Raw genomic sequence first — 23,035 nt, forward strand, 5'->3', positions numbered from 1 at the left:
TCCATGAATTTATCTGACTGTATTTTAAACCAGCCAATAAGTATCTGTCTCCATAACCTCTAGAAGTACTTCTAGAGAAGTATAAGTACTTAGTTTGAGGTGTTTTAAACCAACCTGGCACCCTATGCCCCTAGTTCTTGTGTTGAAAGATTTGGTAAATAACTTCCTTATGCAACTTATTCACTACTTTCATGCTTTTCAAGCTTCCGTCCTATCTCTCTTGAGCCTTCTCCTCTCCAAACTGAAGAGTCCTGCCTCACTTAGTCTCTTCTCATAAGGCAGCTGCTCTGTCACCTCAACTGTCTCTAATTTTCCTTCTCTAACTCTGCTCCATCCTCCTGGACATGTGGAGACCACAACTGTGTACAGCCCTTCAGGTATGGGTGCATCATGGATTTGTTAAGCAGCAGAATGGAATGTCCCCCTCTGTTTTTTTCACAGCACACCTTGTGATGCCCAACGTTGGGTTGGCTCTTTTTGTCTGCTGTGCACATTGAGCTGATGTCTTCTGAGAACTGTCAATAATGACTAAAGGACCGCTTCCTGGAGTTGCATCTGCCTGTTCTGGGTTCAACCTCGTGCAGCCATGGCTTCGATGATTTGCCCCGGATGCATTGTCTTACCTAGTGCTGCGCTACTCTCATGTTACTCATGCTACTCACCTAGGCAGTCTCTTTCTTCTTGTCAGGATCACTGGACCCAACTTTCTGTGCTCATTCACACTCCCTTCATGTACCCTTGAAGACTCCTTTTAAGCCATTCTTCATAAGAAAGCCATTTCTTCCTAGCTTTCAATCATTCCTGTTGTCTTTACTTTGCCTAATATATCATTTTAGTGGTAGAAGAACTAGAACAGCCCACAGTATTCAAAGAATGAACAAGTAAAGACCTTAAATAATAGCATAATGATATTTTGTATGATGCTTTCTATTTTTGTCACAGTAATAGCCAGCATTTGATTTGCTTTTTGACAGCATCTAAGATGGAGCTGATATTTTCATAGACCTTTTGGAACTCCAAGATCTCTTTCCTAAGTGGTAATAACTAGTTCAGAGCCCGTGCTGGGTATGTAAAGTTGATATTTCTTTTTCTCCACAGATTCTCAATATTGAATTTCATTTGTCTTTTTTATCACCTAGTCACTCTGAGACTCTTTTGCGTCCTTGTGCGGCCAACTTTCATTTTTATTTCCCAGAATACCTTAGGACCATTAGGAGAGTTGCAAGTTGCCTCCTTTTTTTAGATCCATATCATGATCTAAATGTACTTCATATGTTGACATACATACTTCATATGTTATTCATATGTTAAAGCAGGCAGGAGACCTGCATGGAGGAGCAAGGAACTCCTGACAAAACTCAAACAGAAGAAGGAAGTATACAGAATGTGGAAAAGTGGACGGGCCACTTGGGAGGAATATAGGGATATTGTCAGGGTATGCAGGGATGCGACGAGGAAGGCTAAGGCCCATTTGGACCTTCAGTTCCACTTGATTATGAGGAAGAACTTCTTGACTGTGAGGGTGACTGAGCACTGGACCAGGTTGCCCAGAGAGGTTGTGGAGTCTCCTTCCCTGGAGATATTCAAAAGCTGCCTGAACCCAGTCTTGTGCAATGTGCTCTAGATGACCCTGCTTGAGCAGGGAGGTTGGACTAGATGATCTCCAGAGGTCCCTTCCAACCTCGGCCATTCTGTGATTCTGTGATTGACCAGCCCTACCACTGATCTTGCTGAAACTTGGCTGGTGACATAAACATTTGAGAAAGCTGAATGCTTTTGGCATTTTTTCCCCTTTTGTTTTTTCATTATTCATTTGTTCATGAGAGGACATGGATCTCTTATCCCATGACATCTTTGTTTATTTAAGATCTTTAATGAGAAACGTTATTGAAAATGTTTTTAGATTCTGTAAACTAGGTTTCTCTTTGTGTGCTCAATGACTCTTTCAAAGAACCATGTCAGCTACCTGAAGCGTAATTCCCCCTGTAAAGTACATTTCCCACTATTTAATATATGTATGCCTATTCATTCTTTATTATAGTTTATAAAAACTTGTGTGGTACCATGATCATACAGAACGGTTTTTAGTTCTTACAGACTTTTTTTTTTTTTTAAAAAGGGGCATTGCATTTGATACCTTTCATCCATCTGATTGACAGTGAAACAATTTTACACAATAGCTGAACTACTTATTCTGGTTTTGATGTATTTTGTACTTGAAATATGTAGCATCATAAAACAATTTCAAATTTACTTGTATATTTTGGATTCAAAAATATTTCTTCCAGTTTCACTGATAGTCTTGATTAGTGTGATACATCTATCTACTATGTTCTGATCAGAAATATCCTTATGAGAAGATCAGCTTATAAATCTGCAGAAAAAAGTAATTAGAATGATTGCACGTGGGCCGAATACTAAGGTATCTGAACTTTTTTTCTGTTCTTAAAAAGAAAAAAATAAATCTCATTACTTATCCTGCACTAGTAAGGAATAATTCAGGTGCTTAAACACAGCTACTTTAAATGTTCCCAGTGGGCTGAAACTACCTGCTTGGGCTGGTGGGTCTGCACAGGGTCTGTGGAAGACCTGTGTCATTCAAGAGAAGCGAGTATAGGCCAGGCAGATTACATTGCAGCATTTAAAAGAATATTAGATGAATAATTTTAAGCATCTGCATCTCTCCTAAAAAATCTACAGCAGTTATAACCAATAGTTTGTTCTCCTAAGCTTTATTCTGCTGTCCTTTTCCATATTAGACATGTTGCATTGTTTTTCCATGGACTGATTCTTTTTAGAAAATTGGAAATTTAGACCACTTTCTGAAATATTAATATACCAACTAGTTTTACTTATGTAACATGCATAATCCATGATTTACTGCATAAAAATAGTTTGAGGTGCATTTTTCTAATACAGAAGTAGGCTCTCAGGCTGTATATAAGAGGATCGGTAATAGAAAAACAGCTAAATATTTCGGTTCTCCATATTAAGGATAAAGCTGCCCCAGCTGTGATTTAAATTATAGGTTTAAACTTACATGAAATGTTTTTAGAAGAATCAGTTGTTTACACATAGCACACAATCCCTTTGGACTTGTGTCAGCCCTAAGCATTTGTACACATATTGCATCAGCAACTAACACACTCAAATAAAAAGAAAGAAACCTGTAAATTAAAGTGCACCAATGAAATTATTTTTTTTTTTAAAAATAAGGTTTGATATCATTCCTTAGGAGACTTGTTAGGTTTTAAAAATCCTTAGTTACCTCTCCTTTATGTCCTTATAATAAGTGTTATTTCACTGCTCTTACTGATCATTAAGGAGTAAAAGATTTTTTTTTTGATTTTTCTTTTCTTTTTCACAGTTATTATCTCTTTTTTCCTTCTGTCTTACAGAAACTCACTGAAATAGTGCACTTTATGTGTTGCATTGGCATTAGAATGTAAATCTTCACTAATATGTTGAGTAAGATTAAAATCAGCTGAGAGTGTGAAGGTGCACTGTTTGGTTCTGCCCTCATAACTTGCTGTCTGCGTTTCCTTTCTGCTGCTATGCTTCAGAGGCACAGGTAATTTCAGGTCACATAGGTTCATTGCAAGTAAACAAATTTTTGAGTAGCTGGCTGTACTGATTTCCCAATTTTCTGAAAAGTGCGTGCCTCTAAATGGTATGTAGATGTGTGTCCATACAAGCTGCATCAATATTAATGTAATTTATGCAGTGATAATGACTCTTACAAATTATAGTCTGCAGATAACTTGAAATTCTGATCCTGATAATTCATCCCATCATTTTGATCTCCTTTCCTGAATTCTAACGACTAATTGATTACTAGCCAGGGAACTATTCTGAAAATTCTGAAAAATGCACAAGCCACTCTGTACTTATATCAGAAATAAGTTACCTTTTTAAAATTTATTTTTAGTAAGATTTTGCTATTCTGTTGTTTTGCTGAATAGGGTGGGCAACTTCTCTGATAAAAAATAATAAACTCATAACAAAAATAAAGTTTTCATTTTCCTCTGTACTTAATGGAAGAAAATTCAAGGTCAGGCACTACCCAAACTTCTTCAAAAAGTAAGTTATTTAACTAAAACACTTTTATTTTCCAGTGTAATAATTGACCAGAAATTGAATTTTGCATATTTTGGGTGACCAAAAGAAAGACTGCCTCTCCTACTTTATGGAAGGCATTATCTATAGATATATATGTCAGTCTTTTGAAAGGACATAGTTACCAGCTGTTGCCAAACTGGAAATCAAGTGCACCTCTTGCATGTGGCAGTAGAAAGAGGTTAGGAAGGGCAAGGCTTTTAAATGGTGGAAAAAGAAGACTCTTTTTCAGTTTTTGGATTAGTTTTTATTCTGAGATGTTAGATTTACTAATTAAACATTGCATTATGGAAATATACTAGCAGGACTTTAGTCTTAGTGATCTAATCACATAAAAATATTAAGAGCAGTCAACATATTAAACGTGTAATCTCCTGTAGTCTTAAAATGCCATAGATCCTATGTATTTGAGTTTACCTGGGATTGGACTAACTTCTTTTGAGCCTAACAGATAGATTTTTGTTTTAGATGTATGTTTCTAAGCTGAGGAGAGTATGAGTGAGAAAAACATCAATATGAATAAATTTAGAAAGGTTTTAGAAAAAATTCTGCCATACGACAATTATCTTGAGCCCTTTTTCCATAGTTCTTTATACAGAGTCTACTACCTCTTATTAGTGTAAAGATTTTCCTACCGATACTATTAGTAGCGATTTATAGACAGTTATTTGCAGGGCAGTCCCATCCTGCCTTTTGACTTCCTGATCAGCACTGGCCGGTTTGGAAGGAAACTGGTTTGCAACAAGAGTGGTATCCAGCATGTCTTTTGCTTTAACTAAAATTTTCTCCGGTTTTATTTTATATGGAATTATTTTTACATTCCCTCAACACATTTTTATCTGTATAGTGTCCTATTTTTTAATCATAGTTCACTTGCAGCAGCATCATTTTGCAATCATCTTGACATTTGTAATGTCAACTGTGCAGACTTCCATTAACCTCATTTTGCCATCATCTTGATGTATCAACCTCCATATAGACCTGCACAGAAATAATTTAGCATTCATCCTAGTGTGTGCAGTAACGTCTCATTAGACTTAAACTAACAGATTTTTGTCATTATAATTTGCCATCATAATAACCTAGTCTTCACAGATTTAATGTGACAGTCTTTTGCTGCTGTAACTCAGACTTTGAACAATAGACATCCCAGGGGACTTCAGGTGAAGTCAGTGTAATTAAAACACATGCCCTCAACAGTCCTATACTTTAAGCATTTTGTCAAATATCTTAAATAATAATTAGTAATAAAATAATAATTAATTAAGTGTTTAGCATTTGTTTAGCTCGTGTTTTCCTCATTTTCTATGTGGAAAAGAAAAACTCAGAAGTTGAATGATGAGTGACTAGCAAATCTGCTGATAGGATTTAGGTCTCCAGATTGTCTCTGCACTCTTGTATCCGTTGGGCTGATATCCTCTAACAGCACAATTAATTTTGTTTATGAGCTGAATACAAACTTGAACTGTATGTGACAGGTTTTATTAACTAGTCTGTAATTCTTGTTTCAGAGAGTTACAGAAATATGGAGTTGAGAGGGATTTGATTTCTTCAGCAAGGGCTGAGACAGGTCAAATATACTTTGTTACCCTTGAAAGAATTTTGTTAGACTTTTTCTTACAGCTTTTGAGTTACAGGATTTGACAACCTCCCTGAGTATATATTTTCATATATGTGAGTTACCAGATATTTTTACAGTTTTCTTCTAAGATCAAATCTAAGTTGGCTTTACCCAAATGAAGCTGTTGTTCCTGTCCTCAGCATACGTGAAAAAAAAAAATAGATCATTGGCATCTTTACATGCTGAAAGGCAGCAGTTGTGTACTCTTTTGCCTTTCCTTCCTGAACTAAACACGTGACCTTCTTTCAGCCTTTCCTCACAAAGAAAACTGACTATTTGGATATTTGGGATGCTACGTACTCTTCAGTTTGCCCATGGCTTTCAAAAAGCATAGGGTCAAAACTGGACATGACTGAAACATTTACTGAATAAAGCTATGGAAATAGAGGATGGGGTGACTGGAATAGAGCTTAGGCTGTAAGAGCTTGTGAGTTCTCTTTCCCTAAAGAAATCTGGGTTTCTGTTAGTAGATAACACATTTAAAATACAAATTGACCTTGAATTGTCTTTCGCAGAACTGATACGGCTTGCCTGCAGACCTAGGTGAATTCTCTGTTCAGTGCATATGGATTGTTGACTCAGATTCACAGTCACCTCTTAGTTTCTTATTGATATTCTTTGCAATCAGCTTGGTATTTTTTCCCTGTCCCTTACATATTGTATTTGCTTTTGTTTTCAAAATACCTGCTTCTCTTCTGAACTAAATTTGTCTTTGTTTGTAGTTGTTTATTTTTAAGCAGGGCAACTTACTTTCTTCATAATGACGTGTAGGCAGCTAGAGAGTGTTTCCAAACATCTTCCAATTATCATTCACATTTTTCTGTTTAACTTCTTTCTCCTTACTGATTAGGGTTTGTAATTGTTTTCAACTTTGTGAATTGGCTTCTCTTAAAAGATGTATAGACGCGTATTCGCATATGTTACCATCTCCTGCACTGGCTTGTTTGTGCACTTGGTTTCTCAGCTATCTACACACATGCAAATGTGCACGTGTGCACAAAATTGGTTAAGATTTCACTCTATCTACATATGACCCAAGTAATCAAGTCATGATTACTTGCATTTAAGCAACCACCTGTTTTGGATCCCTATTCCAAAGTGACTACAGTATAAAGAAGATAGATTGCTTGGGGACAGCAGAAATATAGTAATAAAATGTAGCTTAACATGTTAGAGCATGGTTTCAAGCATAAGTGTTTCATGATACAGAGATGTATTGAGTGGAAATTGGATGGTTTTTAATAGCCCCTTGCATATGAGAGGGCTATGCCTTAATCGTTATATAATGGATTAAAATTTTTAAACTACAAACCCTCAGGAAGCCAAAGCTTCCTTTATAATTTAGGGCAAGAATTTTTTTTTTTTATCTTTTACTTTCTGGTCTAGAGATCAAATAAACATACTAGAAGGAAAAAAAAAAAACCTGCCATCTGTACTAACATTCTCTACAGTGTATTCCTTTTTGAAGCAAAAGTAGGTGGAGAAACAGAAGTAGTAAATTCTGCTTCTGTGATTCATGTTGGACAGACTTTTTTTTCTTGCTGATTTCACAGCAAAATTAGAAACCCTCTATTTACTTCTGTTGTGATAAAGCAGTCAAAGATTTGTTTTTCCTTTGCTGCTGACACACAAGTGAATTTTTCATAACAGGAAGTGAATAATATAAAGACCACGAGCCAGTATACCACCAAGGCAAATGAGAACTCACACGCTGAGCATTAGTGCTTAGACAATTCATATCCCCGTCCTCCCTTCACTTCAGTTCCGTAATCCCTGGAGCTAACTAACCAGTTCCTCCCACACAGATAGATGTGATAGATTTGCAAATACTGGCAAGAGCACAGAGAGAACTTATGAGCCTAATAGTTGAACTGAGCAGCAGACTTGGATTGCCTTTATTACTATTTGGTTTTTTGTTAGCTTTGGCAGGGAGTTAAAAACAGGGTTGAATAAAGGTTGAAATGTTTTCTGAAATTATAATCAGAATATTGTATGTCTTAGGTTTATGCGGTAAGCTTTTTACCTGATGTTGTTTTGTCAAACAGCATGTGCCACTGGGATATTTAAAGAGTTGTAAGAGGTTTGTAAATCTGTTCCGTGTGGCATGCTACCTATTTGTTATTTTCTTGTTTTATCTGTTAACAGGAAAGGCGATGCTGTCTGTGTTAGATTATATAAACTGCAATATGGTGTGCTTATTTTTTGGTGTTTGCATCATATTAAATTACAGTGAGATGGGAAATTTGCTACTCTGTGGAGGTTGTTAACGCCGTTCTCTATTTATTTATTTATTTTTAGTTGGTAAGCTATCCACCCATATATATTATTTGGCTAATGCAGTATTTCTTTTTCAAATCAAAAATTTAATTTTCATATTGTGGCTGGATTTGGAGTTTTGTTGTTGTTGTTTGACAGAAAAGTCGTGAATTTCAAGGTAGCTTTTTAATATTGTATAGGAGAGGAAGAGTTAGGGGATTCACCTGTCCAACCTGAGGTTTGACCCTTATCTTCAAGTCTAACCTCCTGCCATTTATGTTGCTAAGACAATAAACTTGGCTGCCAAACGTGGATGTTGAAATCCACTGCTTTTCTAAGGTCACACTGATGTATACTGAATCCAACCTCCTAAACGCTCCCTGAACAGGCCATGTTTTCAAATTGCTGCTGGCTTCTTTGGAATTTTTTTCCAATTTTGCATTACAGTCACACTCTTACCATTAGGAAGGAGATACTTGCAACTTTACCAATACTTGTTTTTTTTAAAAAGGACTTCTCAAGCAGTAAAACAAACAGCCTCTGTATAGGTGTTTGTTAATAGAAGGCTGAAAATTACCCTAACCAATACCACGAAGAAGAAAATTTTCTTTGATTTAACCCTTTGCCGATTGTGAAAGAGGACAGGAAAGGCAACGTTAAACCAGAACTACCGGAAATCATTAAAAAAAAAAAAAAGCTACATCTTTAAAATCATTCTAAATTTTCCATCCTACCCGTGACTTTGAAGGTTGCTCTTTGCCCCTCCTGGGGCGCAGGCATTGCAACTCCTGAGCATTGATGGGGGGTGATGTAGGTCGCAGCTTGCTACTTACAGTGTCTGGGAGTTTCAGACAAGTAGCCTCTAACTAACAGCATTTATCAGGTAGACATGCACTACTTGATACACATCTACCGTGAGGTTGCGACTTGCTTCCTGTACTTGAATGAAAAAAAAGAGCTTTTAATGCTGCTTCAGACAAGAAACCCTGTGTAAAAGCAAACTTGGTGTGTCAAAATCATAGCTTCTCTTCCAGCTCATGCACACAACATGAATATATACCACACTAGCCAGAAGGGACTGACAGAAGTATATACAACCTTCCTCTTGGCAGTTCAGTTGAAGTTTCTCAGTTTAACCCGATGACACAGCATCTGTAGCTGCTGAAAAGTAGCCTTCGATTTTTAAGAGCTGCTCAATTTTCTTAACCCCCTCCCAAAAGGAAAACCAGCAAACCCAGTAGGTTTGAACATTTACTTTTGTTATTCCTGTGGCCCAACAAATCTTGAATCTTCTTCCATATAATGGAGGAGCTTTGACAGCAGGAAGTGAAAACATTTCTGGGCTGAAAGTTTCAATTCTCCAGTGAATGAAGTGTAGGCTCTCCTGAGACACAGGAGTTTTGAACCCTCTCAGCAGGAAGAGGGGAAATAAATCTAGATCTCCTGCATATGGGAAATTGTTTAACTTGTAAGGCATTGTAAGCATTACCACCAACCACCTCTTTTAGCTGTGCTTTAGAGGAAAGAATTGGCCAGCACGGCGTTTCCTGTAGAGCCAGATCTGGGTGTTCTCTGATGGTCTCAAATATATTGTCAGAGAGGAGACAGGAGTCTGTGGATGATGACTAGAGGTAGAAGTAAGGCAGACCACAGAGCTCTGTCAAGACTAAGGCCCTCTGGTCATATTGAGAAACAGAGTTTTAGGCACTTGGAAAGTTTTGAATTAAAAATGAAGTCGCTCTAAAAGATTCAAATGAGTAACAGTCATGAGGATCACAGCTCTGGAATTGGGCACCTCCATTCTCAACAACATCTACTTTTGGTCCTTAAGTACGTTATTGGAACTGGGCTTCAATTACTGCGTTATGGAGGGTGATGTTAAATATTTTAAAATGGAAGTTTTGCATAGTAAGCAGCTGCTTTTCTTAAGGCTCTATTTTGCTTGGTCTCCTTCTCCCTCAAATCATCAAAATGCTGCTGCTGTCACAGTGTGCTGTGCTCTGCTTCAGATTATTTTCTACATCAGTTCAGCACTTGCAGTTCCTGTGGGCTGCAAATTAATCCTTTGGACTCTGTTGGCATGTACTGTACATCTAGGTTCTCCTGGGTATTAATTTGACTATCAGTGTGGAAAATGCCAGTGGCTGTAAAGGTTAGATGTGTGTTAAATTTGAAAACAAACTTACTTAGAGGTATATTACATACTTCATTTTAGTGTTTATTTTTCTGTATAATCCAGGGGTATACCTATAAGCTTGCAGTCATCATGATTGGACTTTTCAGCCTTTAAACTATAACACTATTTTTCAGTTTGTTAGATCTTGAAAAAAAGAATACGGTAAAGAAGGAAATGGCTGTGTCCTTTCAAACAGCTTTGCAACTGAAGCCATGACATGATTCTTTATGGCCTGTGTACTGTCTAAAGGCCATACATGCTGTACAAATTATATACTGTAGAAAGTAGCCCTGAAAAAATCTTTGGAAGTCCCCTGCCAATGTATTATGTGATTACCTGTTTTTCTTTCCCATATAAACTCGGGAGGCATGGGGCTGGGGTAGGGCAAGTCCTGCCTGCTTGTGGTGTACAGCCTGGATTTGGGAGTTAAGGAAAGTTCCCGTAGTCAGAAAGAGGCCATGAGACACAATTTATGTACCACTTTCTGTCTGTTTCTTCTGTGGGTTGTTTCTGGGCTGTATATAGCAACAGTACCGTGTGGCTTTGTTGGGAACGGGAAGGTCAAATGTAAGTCAGCAGCTTTTTTTTTTTTTTTTTTTTTTTTTCCTCAAAAGCAGCTTCTGACTTGCCGCAACCTGCGTTCGCATTTACACAATCAGTTCTGAAACGTGTGAAACAGCACTACTTTTTCCCCGTTTGGGAGAGAGACTGCAATCCCAGAAAGCTACGCTGGGAAAGAACAGATGAGTGCATGAGCGTTCCCGCTTCTCTCCTAAATTGGGAGGATCGTCTTTGGGAATCGGGTGGGGGCCATGTGCCGTGGTGCCAGGGGGGGAAAATCTGTTTCATAGAGCTCCCAGGGCAACTGAATGGAGAGCGGTAAATATATTCACTCCGCTCGATAAGGCCGAATGTTACTTGGAGAGCTGTAACACATAGTTTAAATCCATTACACATGCCACCCTGGGAGCAGAGCCTTATATGTAGAGAGCATGGGCTGCCCTATTATGGGAAATCAACTTTGTTTTGAGGGAAGCGGAGTATTGCTTCTGCGCAGGTCCTGGAATTTGAAACATTTCGGGGCCTCCGAAGAGCACTGGCATTAGTTACCATGTCGGCTCCGGGGGAGTGAGGATCCCTCGCTTTCCCCGAGCGGGACACAGACCCGAGACGCAGTTAACAGTAACCCCGCGCCCGACCGCACCGCTTGCTGCATTCTCCTCCTTAAGAGCTGCTGGGGCTTGTTGGGTCATAGCTGTCATTACGCAGGGACCAGCCTAACTCAGCACAAGCTGCTGGAGCAGCAAAGTTGGAATACACTTTGCCAAGAAATATTTCGCTGTTGTTTTCTTTTTCTGCTTTTTGTGGAGAGATTTCATGTCTGCTCACACTGTTTGGTATGAGGAAGTGGAAGATTATTGTAAGTATGAACAGACTCACATAATTTAGCACAATATTCACTTTGACAGAGCAGTACAGTGCTATGCAGCCCACTAACAGCATGCATTTTTAAGTGTTTATTTTCCAAGTCTAAAAAAGGATATAGCATTGGGAGAAAAATAGAGAGAATTTTTAATGTCTCTTTTGCGGGGGGTAAAATCCTGTGCATACAGTTATATATGAAAAAAGCAATCCAGAAATGCTACCCAGCTTTGCCTTGAATAAAGAAAATATGTTTCTTCCTGAAGTTCACCACTTACTAAGGCATGGGGTTAAATTTTTTTCTTGAGAAGACAGACCGATATGTCTGCAAAAACCAGTGTCATTGTTATAATAATTTGGCAACACATCAAAGGATTAATCATTTGCTTTGAACTGTAATGGCATAAGCAGTTTCACTGCCTTATATTAACTTACACAGTAAAAGATCTCTTCTCTCGTTACTAAACTGTCTGGTAACAACGGAATGAGGGGGTGTCAGTTTTGCTCAAAATGAGCAGCAGCTGAGCTCTCCCATGCTCTTCCCAGGAAAGAGCAAGCGTGTTTTCCAGACTTCTGCTTGTTTGTTAGTTTAAAGCTATTCTTTATCTGGAATAAGAAGAAAAATAGAGGATGTCAAGAATAAAAGGAGGAGAGAACCAAGAATAAAAGAACGAGAGAGGGTTTTAAAATCCATCTACCAAACTCCCAGACGATCCTTCTCCTTCCTCCCCGACCCAAGCTCTCAGAACAGATTGTGTTGAGAGAGAGTGTCAGTATTGTCCTGACTTAATCTATTGTCCCCACCCCCTGTTTTATAATCTTTTTTCTGTCTTCCACTTGCAGCTTAGTCCTGTCTGTATAATAACAGAACTGCTGCTTTTCTCTTCCTTTTTTGATCACGGAAGCTGGGGGAATACACACTCTCATTTGCTCTATGCATGCATTGCATATAATTTGCTCAAGTCTAAGGACGCTTCTTAGAAATAATGTTAGATTTTGTTATGTTTGACAGCAAAGAAGCTTAAAACAGAAAATTCCAGGTTGCAGGTGTGGGTTATGTCATAGCTTGCTTTCCTTGTTTTAAGACTAAATCTAATTCTGTTTTCTTGGGCAGCAAATAGTAATCTTAAATCAACTATAGCTTTTCCAGATACAGTTTTACACTGCTAGGAGAGGTCCTGCAGTGGTAGGACCCTTTACTCTTTAGATACAGTCTGAGAGTTTAAGAAGGAATAAAATAATGAGCTCACCACCACATATTAAATAATTAGGAGGCAGATTGCTTCACTTCTGAAAATACTGGGGGTGAGGAAAGGAGTGTTTTACTTCTTGTTGGCAAGAGAAAAATGGCTTTCTCTAGAACAAACCGTGTAGTGCCAAACTCTTCCTGATGGTGCTCTTTTGAGAGGAATAAGGAAGATTTGCTGTCTTCATTTCTCTGCCTACTCACTTTCCAAGACCACCACAATACTGACCACTGACTGCTCTTCAGCCTTGGGAAGGAAACAGTGCTACGTGGGGAGCTGCTTGCTAAATAACGGTGAAAGGTCTCTGTTGCTTAGCTCAAAAGTTATGATTGCACTCTGAAGATGTAGTAGTTGAAAGACAGAAAAAATTAGCTGCCTTAGAGCTTTTGAAGAATATGAATAGCAAACCAGGGTTGCATTTAGCAGATAAATAGCATTCCTGACAAGAGCCATTAAATCACTTGCTAAATTATGTCACGTAACTGTGTTCATATCTAATATGAAAGGGAACTGTCCTAGCACATCTTGGAAATTATTTAGTTGAACTGATTTCCTCTCCTCTATCCTGACTCTTTTAAAAGGCAAGGCATTATTCTCAATGCAATTTTGTATAGTATCGTCAAGGCTTTTTATAGTTGTAGTTCAATAAAAAAGGAAAGCCCATATCTGCAGTATGTTGCAAAGTGTGTCCAAAACAAAGCTCTCAAATTTATCTCTAGTCTTCACTTAAGACATGTCCCTTCTCCCTCTCATTCCCTTTGCTTGTTTTGCTTCTCTCTATGTATCAGATGAAAACTTCTTGCTGACTTGCAGAGGTGAGAGCAATGTTGCTTACATTTATGAGGTTTTTTTTAAATCCATGCTTTCTCTTTTCTTAAAGTTCCCTCTCAAACCACTGATTTCTGCACCTACCTCTTCCTTTCTCTCTTATATGTCTCTCCACGCTGCAGCAGGAAATGCAGCTTCTCCATTCCCTAGTTGCTTTCATTTCTGCTGAGGATGACCTTTGTGAAAACACGAAAGTGTTCATTCACTGCACTGAGCTTTACTTTCCTTCCTGAGCTCTTCGGTGCTTACTTCTCTCTGATGTGGACTGAAGACTCCTTGGGGCAGGGTACTATCTCTTCCTAGATTTCCACACGTACTTGGACAATGCCACCTAAATAATGAAGTGATGAGGAAATTAAATATCATAGATTTCATTGTGTTAATTTAATTAAGATGAGATTACTGTAAACTTTCTCGTAGAATTCACTCTCTCTAGGGTATTCAGTGTCATATGCTGCATTTCTTTTTCTGAGAGATATAACCCTCTTTCTGTGCCCTTAATCTGATGTGGAACCAAATTCTACTTACAGTCACACAAAGACATCGTCTTTCTCTTCTTGGATTTGCATAAAGTACTGACTAAAAACAGAATTAATCATAAACCAGTCAGTTTAGTAAAGAACTAATCCTACCTGAAATGTAGTGGTCACAGGGGGTCTCATACCAGTTATTCATGATTTTACCATACTAGGGGTACATCTACATTGGTATCTTAGCTCAGATTGGGAATGCATTTCTAAAGTGAATTCCCAGATTTCCCTGCTTGCCGTATTTTGATTCACATCCCGGAGTGGTCTTGAGATTAGTGCACAAACTGCATCGCTGTTGGAGGAGACTGCGCTTGAAAATGCACTCCAAGAGATCAGCTAATGCACGCAAACACTTCATGGGTGTTTTGTCTGCAGCATCAACCTGAAGCTGCTCCAAAGCAAGCCTTGTGAAACATTTTGTGTGATGTTGGGTTGGCAGCACCAACTGTTTAATGTTACAAAACTGCACCTGTTGAGGCTTGCAACTTGCTGTAGCCTAAGACAACTCGATGAGACAGGAGGAGGATAGCAACAGATTTCTTTAGATCTTGTATTTGGGGAAAGAACGGCTTTTAAAATCACTCCCCAGCCTGTGGAGGAGGATGCTTCTTCCTGTCTACCATATTCAGTGACAGCTCCCTAATTCTTGGTCCCCAGGCTGCCCTGATGTATCGCAAGTGTGTATGGCTGTTTTGAGGACAATTATTTAGCAGAAGGCAACAGTTGAGGAACAGTAGTCAAGCAGCATGTTATATATGAAACTAATGATCTTGTGAAAATTAACCTACTCACTTTTTTATTTTTTTAAAGGAAAACACTCAATTATGTAACTAATGAAATGTAGTTACCAATCAGATTGAGTTATTTATACCTGAAAAGGTACATTAAAAAAAAAAAAAAGGTTAACCCTAGAGTTATACTGTGAAATTATTTGAGCCTCAGAATTGCCCAAAGCATGATCTTTGAAAGATCACTAAAGGTAACAGGATTAAGTTTATATATTTTTGTCATGCATTCCTTTAGACAAAATCACATTGAACTGGATTGTGAACCAAGGAGCTTTGATTTGAAAAGGATGACTTGTTGATTTTCACAGTACATTTTCAATTAAATGTTACCCCAAAGCTCAATCATCATTTTAGAAAGATAATGATCGTACTGCGTTACAGCTAACCACTGCAAAAGACTTCTCAGTAAATTTAGTGGAACTTTATAGCATCATAATGTTATCAAGAAGAATGCACTTGTAATAATACCGTATCACTGTCAGGGGAAGCAGAACAGCACTGGGAATTTTAAATAATTGTGCTGTATCAAAGAATGAGCTTTGTAGAAAGCAAAAATAATGGTTAGCAGAGTGTGGCTTTTCAGAATGGCTTGCCAGCTGGGCTATACCAGAGAACACGTTCATTCATCTTCCTGAAAAAACACGCGGAGCAAAGACGTTCATTTTGATTTGGAGTACTCACTGCAAATACTATAAAACTTTACGTTCGAGGTTACTTGCCACATATATAACAAATTGGAAAATTTTTAGTGATGTGTTTTGAAGGAATGATGTGCTGAATTTTAAGAAAGTCATAATCTTTCTTGATTCTGATCATAAGTCCTATTTTAATCTATGGATATTATTCAGAGCACGAGAGTGATAATGTTTGGGAGTTTTTCCTGGTCCTTTCTGACTCTAATTTTGTGTATTTTAAGCAATCCATCCCTATATGATTAATTTTTTATCAATTGTGTGCAACCTGTTACTCCTAATGGCTAAATATGGTATGTAAACATTGCAAGCATAGGTAGAAGAAGTAAATGGTCTTATTCAAGCAAAAACATATGTTCATGTAAGTCTAAATATGTGTGTACAAGACAATAGTTAAGATGGCATATTTTCAATTAATTTTATTTCTCAGAACACTTTTTAAAGGATCATCTTCAACAGATATAAATTAACATGCTTCTAGTCATAAAAAGAATGCAATCATAAACATTTTCTCATAGAAAACATTGCAGAAATACAGTAGTCCAAAGTATTTTTTTTTTCCTAAGTTTTTTTTTTTTTGGTGAAGTATCCTAATGGTTTGGGGATTCCTTTTTAAAAACAAAAATTAGAGAGAAAAACATTTGGTATTAGTAGCTAAAAACTCTGCAGTGTGTAGAGCTAACCTAAATGGGGACTCAGAATTATCACATTTTGCTTGCCTTGCCTTTGCTGGTAGATTCTGAAAGATCACTGGGGACCTAGAGGGGATTATGAACAACACGAAACAAGAGAGTGTCATATGAGCATGAGAGAATTTTAGTCAGGCTAGTCAAATCCGTTGTTTATGTTTCTTTTGACCACTTTATTCCTGTAGCTGTCAGTAAAGCCTGGAAAAGCTGTGGGTCTTTAGCCCTTCAAAAATGGCCTGTTTAAAAAAAAAAAAAAAAGAAACAACAAAGTCAGTATCTGATATTCTTAATATGAACTTAGAGAGAAGACAAGCAAAAAGCTACCTTGAATATGCACTTGACAAGGTATTTGACATTGCCCCCCTTGAAGACTGATCACATATATTTCTTTCAAAGTGTGGAAATTACTACTTGTGAAAAATCAGTTAAGCTGATTTCACATGTTTGCCCTTGAGCAGACATTACTCCCCCAAGGAGCCTTCATGTCTCGCCCCATGGGTGTCTGCCACATTCTAAAATTGGTGAGTGCCTGTGTGTCGGAGCGTCTGTATGCATGCACGTTTGTTTTTAAAGGAAATTATCCATGCAAAAGCCTCTTAATTTTGTGTAGTGTAGGGAATGGAAAGAATTTAAAGGGTGATTGGAATTTGACATTTCTGCTTTTTTATTCTGAAAGATACTTTGATTAAAGTGTTGGAAGGCTCAGTTAATGGAGGCGTTGCTGCTATTTCAGATATACAGGGTATGTGATTTGAAGGCGAGCCAAATCACAATGAAACGGAATAATGATGTCCTTGGTTTATTTTTTCCTTGGTGCATTCAGGTTTTGATTGGATTGTGAGCAAGGCAACAGTCTTCTCTCCTAGGAAGCTCTGCCGGTCCTTGGAGGCTGGCGTTCTGTTATCAAAGCAGGAGCGCTGTCTTGTGAAGGTCATGGACTACAGGGGCAGAAGAGGGGGTAAAACAAATGGGGTTGGGCGGAGGGAGAGAAGAAAGAAAAGAAGGACAAAACTAAATACAAGACTCTCATAAGAAACATTTCTGCAGCAGGATCTATTACTACTTTGACCCAGCTGGCACTCTCCTGATGGAGTATTTATCAAAAGATTTGTGAAGAACTACAGTGTCCCTGTCCATCTGTCCTTCTGCCTTTCCCCTCCTCCTGCTCTAGCCACAAACATAAATACTTTTGTAGTTCTGTTCATCTTGTTCCGGCATTCATTTTTTTATTTCAAAGTTTTTCTTTGGAAAAGATTATTCATGAATTGTTTCTGTCTAAACAAAGCTCAGAGCTGTTGCTGGGGTGGTGAAAAATTAGTGTAGGCATGCTATTTTTTAAAAGGTTAATAGTATCCTTAAATAGTTAGCATTATAAGGGGGTATTAAAGAGCTCCTGGTGAAGTCCCTGGTTGGTGGATACTGTAGACAAGCTGTTAAGCAGCTGGGAACTCGTTTTGGTTTAAATGGGTGATGCTGAAGATGGGAATAACTGGGAAGATTTGTGTCTGTTTCTTCAATGGCTGAAGGACATAAAGCTGTTAGACATAAAGCTATCCTGCGACTTTCCTGAGCTTAGGAAGTATGAACTAACTCGCTCAACCCTTTCTGTCAGTCTGAAAGCCCTTTGATATGGGGTTGTCTAGTCTATCCCAAAGTGAATCAACTACCAAAGAAGAAAAACGTGAGGAAGTTTGTTTGGGGAGAGAGAGAGAAGGGGAAAGAGGCACTTCTTGCTGCTGAGAGGCAAGGGTGAGGGGATGGCTTGTTGCCTCCGAGATACAGAAATGAAAGTCCGATGTCCACAAGTACACCTTCACAATGATCCTGCCCACCTTAAAAGGAGTTCATTGGAACTGCCTGCCTGAAAAACAGGGAAGATGATACTCAGAAGGTGCAAATCAGCAATGACCTGGCTGTGAATTTGTGGATGTGATGCGTGTAGCCATATTTATTTGAACTCAATTTATTCTATTTTATGTCACTTTCAGTGGAAATTGTTGGCAGCCCAAAGTGAATGAATCCCCTAGATGTTAGGGGAGCAACAGTATTTTTTTTTATTAATTTCACTTCACTTTATTTACCGTCGGCCTTCTCTTATCATTTGATTTAGTACATCATACATCCTTAATATTTATTCCCCTCCCACGCCCTACAAATTGTGTGGAAAATAGAAAGCAGTGTTTTTTTACACAAAATTCTAAGGCCACATTTATAAGTGCTTGGCAGACCGCTGGTTACTCACTCGCTAAAAATGTAGAAGATCCAGATTAAAGTGTTTGCTCTGCTTGTTCTCTGTTTACAGAGGAGAAAGTTTCAGTTGCATCAGATGTTGAATGGAAACCAAAGGTGAAGCCAAGACACTTCTCACAAAATGGAATTCTTGCTTTCTCGCCAACATTAGAACAATTCCTTTTATAGTAGTCTGTAAAGGACAAGCACGTTATGTGGTTGATTCTGTCCCTTCTATTCTTCCTAATGGTTACAAAAAATGAGTTCTGAAAACTCTGACATAGGAAGGACGGAAACTTAATGCTGTGGAATAAATGGTGAATATCAGGAGCTATTATCTCAAAGCAGAACATGTAACACTTAATGGGAACAAAAGTTCTATAAACATAATAAATCATCACAGATCTTTATTTTAACTTTTTGGTCTAATTGTTTGAAGTTCCATGATTTCTGTATCCTTGCAACTGAATGATACAGGATGGCTCAGTAATACTAATATAGATTTAAATAATGGTGTTTTAGTCAATCTCTCCATTTTTCTGTAGAGCATTGTAAGTTGAATTCATACTTAACTGTATCAGACTCCTCTGTCTGGAGTGAAAGATATCCACAGTGAAGTGATTTTTCCCACATTACCTGAGTGATGTACGGTTTCAGACATTGAAGCTCATCCTTGCCCTGGGAGGCGGGGGCGGTGGGAGGAATTATTAGATTACTTAGTCCCTCTTTACTTCTTGTTCACAACAAGACAGGTCTATTCACAATCAATCCAAAATTACTTCTATTATTAGTACAGTTACTTCTCTCTCTTCTTCAGTTGTTATAGTTAAGTCAATGTAAGTCCATATATTTTGAAAAAAATGTGAACGATCCTTCACCATTTTATTTTGTAAGGACAAATCTATTCTTCTTAGGGAATAACCTCTGAACTGTGAAGCATAGACTCTTTCTACTGATACTCTTGTCAGCTCTCTTTTTTTTTTTTCCTTTAGTCCTTCTGCTACTTTTCTGTGAGTCATGCATATCCATTGCTCTACTGCTTTAGCTACTTTAAATAAGCCCTTTCCTCCTCCAAGAAGGCTTGCTAATTTTCACATATTATCTTAAAATGACTTAACAGTCATTTTGCAAAGTCTTCCCAGCTGCTGCTACTGCTGAATTGATTCATTTTTCTCTTGACATGATGCAGGCAAATATGAAGCAATGTTGACTTGACCAAGAATCCTCCTCTTGACTGAAGGAGGATGTGATTTGAACAAGGACTTGTTCCAAATGTGTCCAGAGGTTTTTTCCCTGAATCTGTCTACAACAGACATAAGGGCTTTTTTTTTTTTTTCCCAATCTTTCCTAGAAAATTCTAATTTAGAAAGTGAAAAATATCTTAGCCCTAAATAGTGGCTTAGGGATTCATATTTCCCTCGTGCAATCGTGCAATAAGTCAGTTTGTGGAGTTTTGTTTAGCTGAGTAGGAGTTCCTCAGAGGTGTTTTGGCTTTCTTGGAGTGCTTACAGAAGCTATTACCCTCTGTATAAATTAATGGAATTCTGCAGAAATCACTGAATGGTTGAGGTGGAAAGTCATCTCTGGATATCATCTAGTTCCAACCCCCCTACACAGAGCAGGGTCACCTAGAGCATGGCCGTGTCCAGTCAGGTTTTCAATATCTCCAAGGATGGAGACTTCACAACCTCTCTGGGCAACCTCTTCCAATGTTTGACCACCCTCATAGTAAAAAGGTTTTCTTATGTTTAAATGGGATTTTCTGTGTTTCAGTTTGTACCCGTTGCCTTTCATCCTGTTACTGGGCACTGCTGAGGAGAGTCTGACTCTCTCCTCTTTAGTCCCCCCCATCAGGTATTTATACACATTGATAAGATGCATCCTGAGCCTTCCCTTCTCCAGGCTGAGCAGTCCCAGCTGTCTCAGCCTCTCCTTGTATGAGAGATGCTCCAATCCCTTGATCATCTTCCTGGCCCTTTGCTGGACTTGCTCCAGTATGTTCATGTCTCTCTTGTACTCTCCGTGTCTTAGAGCCCAGATCTGGACCCAGCACTCCAGATGTGTCTCACCAGAGCTGAATAGAGGGAAGGATCACTTCCCTCGATCTGCTGGAAGTGCTCTGCCTAGCGCAGCCCAGGATGCCCTTGGCCTTTTTTGTTGCAAGAGCACGTTGCTGGCTCATAGTCAACTCATCGTTCACCAGAGATGTTCAGGTTCTTCTCTGCAAAGCTGTTTCCCAGCCAGTCAGTCCCCAGCCTGTACTGGTGCCTGGAGTTATTCTTCCCCAGATGCAAGACTTTTTTATCTTCCTTTGTTGAACTTTATGAGATTCCTGTGGGTCCATTTCTCCAGCCTGTTGAGGTCCCTCTGAAGGGGAGCACAACTGTCCGGTGTATCAGCCACTCCTCCCAGTTTTGTATCATCTGCTAACTTGCTGAGAATGTACTCTGTCCCATCATCCATGTTATTAATGAAGATGTTGAACAATACTGGCCCCAGTATCAGCCCCTGGAGAACACCAGAAATGGTTAGCCTCCAGCCAGACTTTGTGCCACTGATCACAGCCCTCTGAGCCCGGCAGTTCAGCCAGTTTTCAGTTCACCTCACTGTCATCAGCTTGTCATGTGGTATAGATAAGAACGTTGAGACAGTGTTGAAAGCCTGGCTGAAGCTGAAATAAAAAAACCTCCAGTGCTCTCCCCTCGTCCACCAAGCCAAAAAAATCAATGGGAAAATAGCTTTATCAATTATACAATTATTTTTCTGGGCCATATTTGTTTATGCCATCTAAATTATAAGAGCAGTTTTTAATTGTGTGTTCACTTTAAAGTGCAGCACAAAACTCCTGAAATTATTAAATAACATACTCTGCGGGTATGTGAATTTGTAGTATACTAGAAGCTGTCTGCCTGATAACAGTATCTTCCACAAGTCAATCTCTTTGGCATTATTTTGCTTGCAACGTTTTGGAATTTAACATAAGATACTTGAAGTGAATTATTCTTATGGCATTTGAAATGTTGATTTAGAACCAGAAGCTATTAAGAAATCTTCTTTTGGGAAGGGCCATACCTGAGGACTTTGATTTGGAAACTTGTGGACCAGGATGCAATAACTTAATCAAGAGAAAGTGTATTTTGGAGGCAGAATTAAAACAAACTCTATGTGCTAGAGTTTCCAGGGTTCCTTAAGTTGAATCCAGTCATCCACTTCTTCGAAAGTTATCTTCTATTTCAGTTTTTCAGGATATAAATTTGTATCCTATTTTATTTTATTTTAATCATCTATATTCTAATTTTCACCCTCTGTAGGCGATTTGCTCTACCCATAGCTGTGGCCGTTCATGAGAAGTTGCTCTAAGTACGTGTCTGCGTTGTTTCTCCACTATTTACACACTGGAATTGCCTGAGGCTTTTCCTAGTAAACATGAGAGACTTTTTTTAATTTGTCTACCATCATATATTTCTGCAGTTACATGTGAAGACATTGTAAAAATCCCTGACTTTTTTCCTATTTATTTTTTCTGGTGAGAATACATTCTTGGAGTTGTACTTGAGTTTAGAGTATGCTAAGAGTTTGCAAAGGACTCTTATTCTACATGATCTACAACATATAGCCAACACCAATTTGAAATAAAAATGAAGGCATCCACAGTGTGCTTTGCAGATATGTGACACAGTCAATGGATCTGCAAGCATTAACTGGTATCAGTGGTCAATATGCTGTCAAAAGTCCTAAGGCCAAGATGGGATTCTGGATTTGTAATCGTAATAGCAAAAAAGTGGTTCTTTTCCGGTAGACAAAGTTGAATACTGAAATTAGGTTCGTAGAGGAAAGCAAGAAAACATTATGTGAAAAGTGAAGTTGTCATTACTGTGGCCAGGACTCAAATCATATTTTAAGACAGTCACAGATATTGCTAGAGAGAAGGGAGCCCTAGAGATGGGTTTATGAAGTTTCAAGTACCTTAAATGATGGCAGTGACAGGTATTAGCTATTGTGACAGTGGTCAAAAGTTCTGGTTATTCTCAAGGGTATTGCAGGGTTCTTGGCAATGTGATAGGGAAGGCGATGAAAAAATGTTTTAATAATTACAGTATTAACTCATTAACAAGATGAATATCAACTTCTGAACCCATGTATTTAGAGAAAGTCTTTGTAAAGGGGTGTTTATGAGGAAAAAAGAAAATAACTTCAAACTGTTTTACGCCAGTGTAATTCAGATTTATTCCTAATCTAACTCTCTAAAAGAGCTGAATTTATGAATAAATCATTATAATTATTATTGATATAGTGTAACAACTGAAAGTACTATTTGTGGGAAATTGTGTGCACAGTTTAATTAAGCTGTAATATAAATGCAATTTAAAATGTAACTGCAGATTAAGTGTCACACTCAAGCCTGACTTCATACAGAGAGACCCTTTTATGGGGCCCTAAC

The 23,035-nt window shown here is 38.3% G+C and overlaps 1 protein-coding gene across 7 annotated transcripts in view; it reads left to right on the forward strand.

The window, feature by feature from the left end:
* Positions 1-23,035, forward strand: part of DMD (dystrophin) — a 1,217,172-nt gene that overhangs the window by 53,626 nt on the left and 1,140,511 nt on the right. The window contains exon 1 of one of the 7 annotated variants that reach the window (XM_068917022.1): positions 11,460-11,589. The exons of the other annotated variants lie outside the window; for them this stretch is intronic. Within the exon in view, the coding sequence (XP_068773123.1) occupies positions 11,547-11,589 (43 nt within the window). The 5' untranslated portion in view covers positions 11,460-11,546. Of the gene's footprint in view, positions 1-11,459; positions 11,590-23,035 lie in introns of those variants that run through there. 7 annotated transcript variants of the gene reach the window in all.

This window comes from Struthio camelus, chromosome 1 (assembly GCF_040807025.1).
Source record: "Struthio camelus isolate bStrCam1 chromosome 1, bStrCam1.hap1, whole genome shotgun sequence".
Lineage (NCBI taxonomy): Eukaryota > Metazoa > Chordata > Aves > Struthioniformes > Struthionidae > Struthio > Struthio camelus.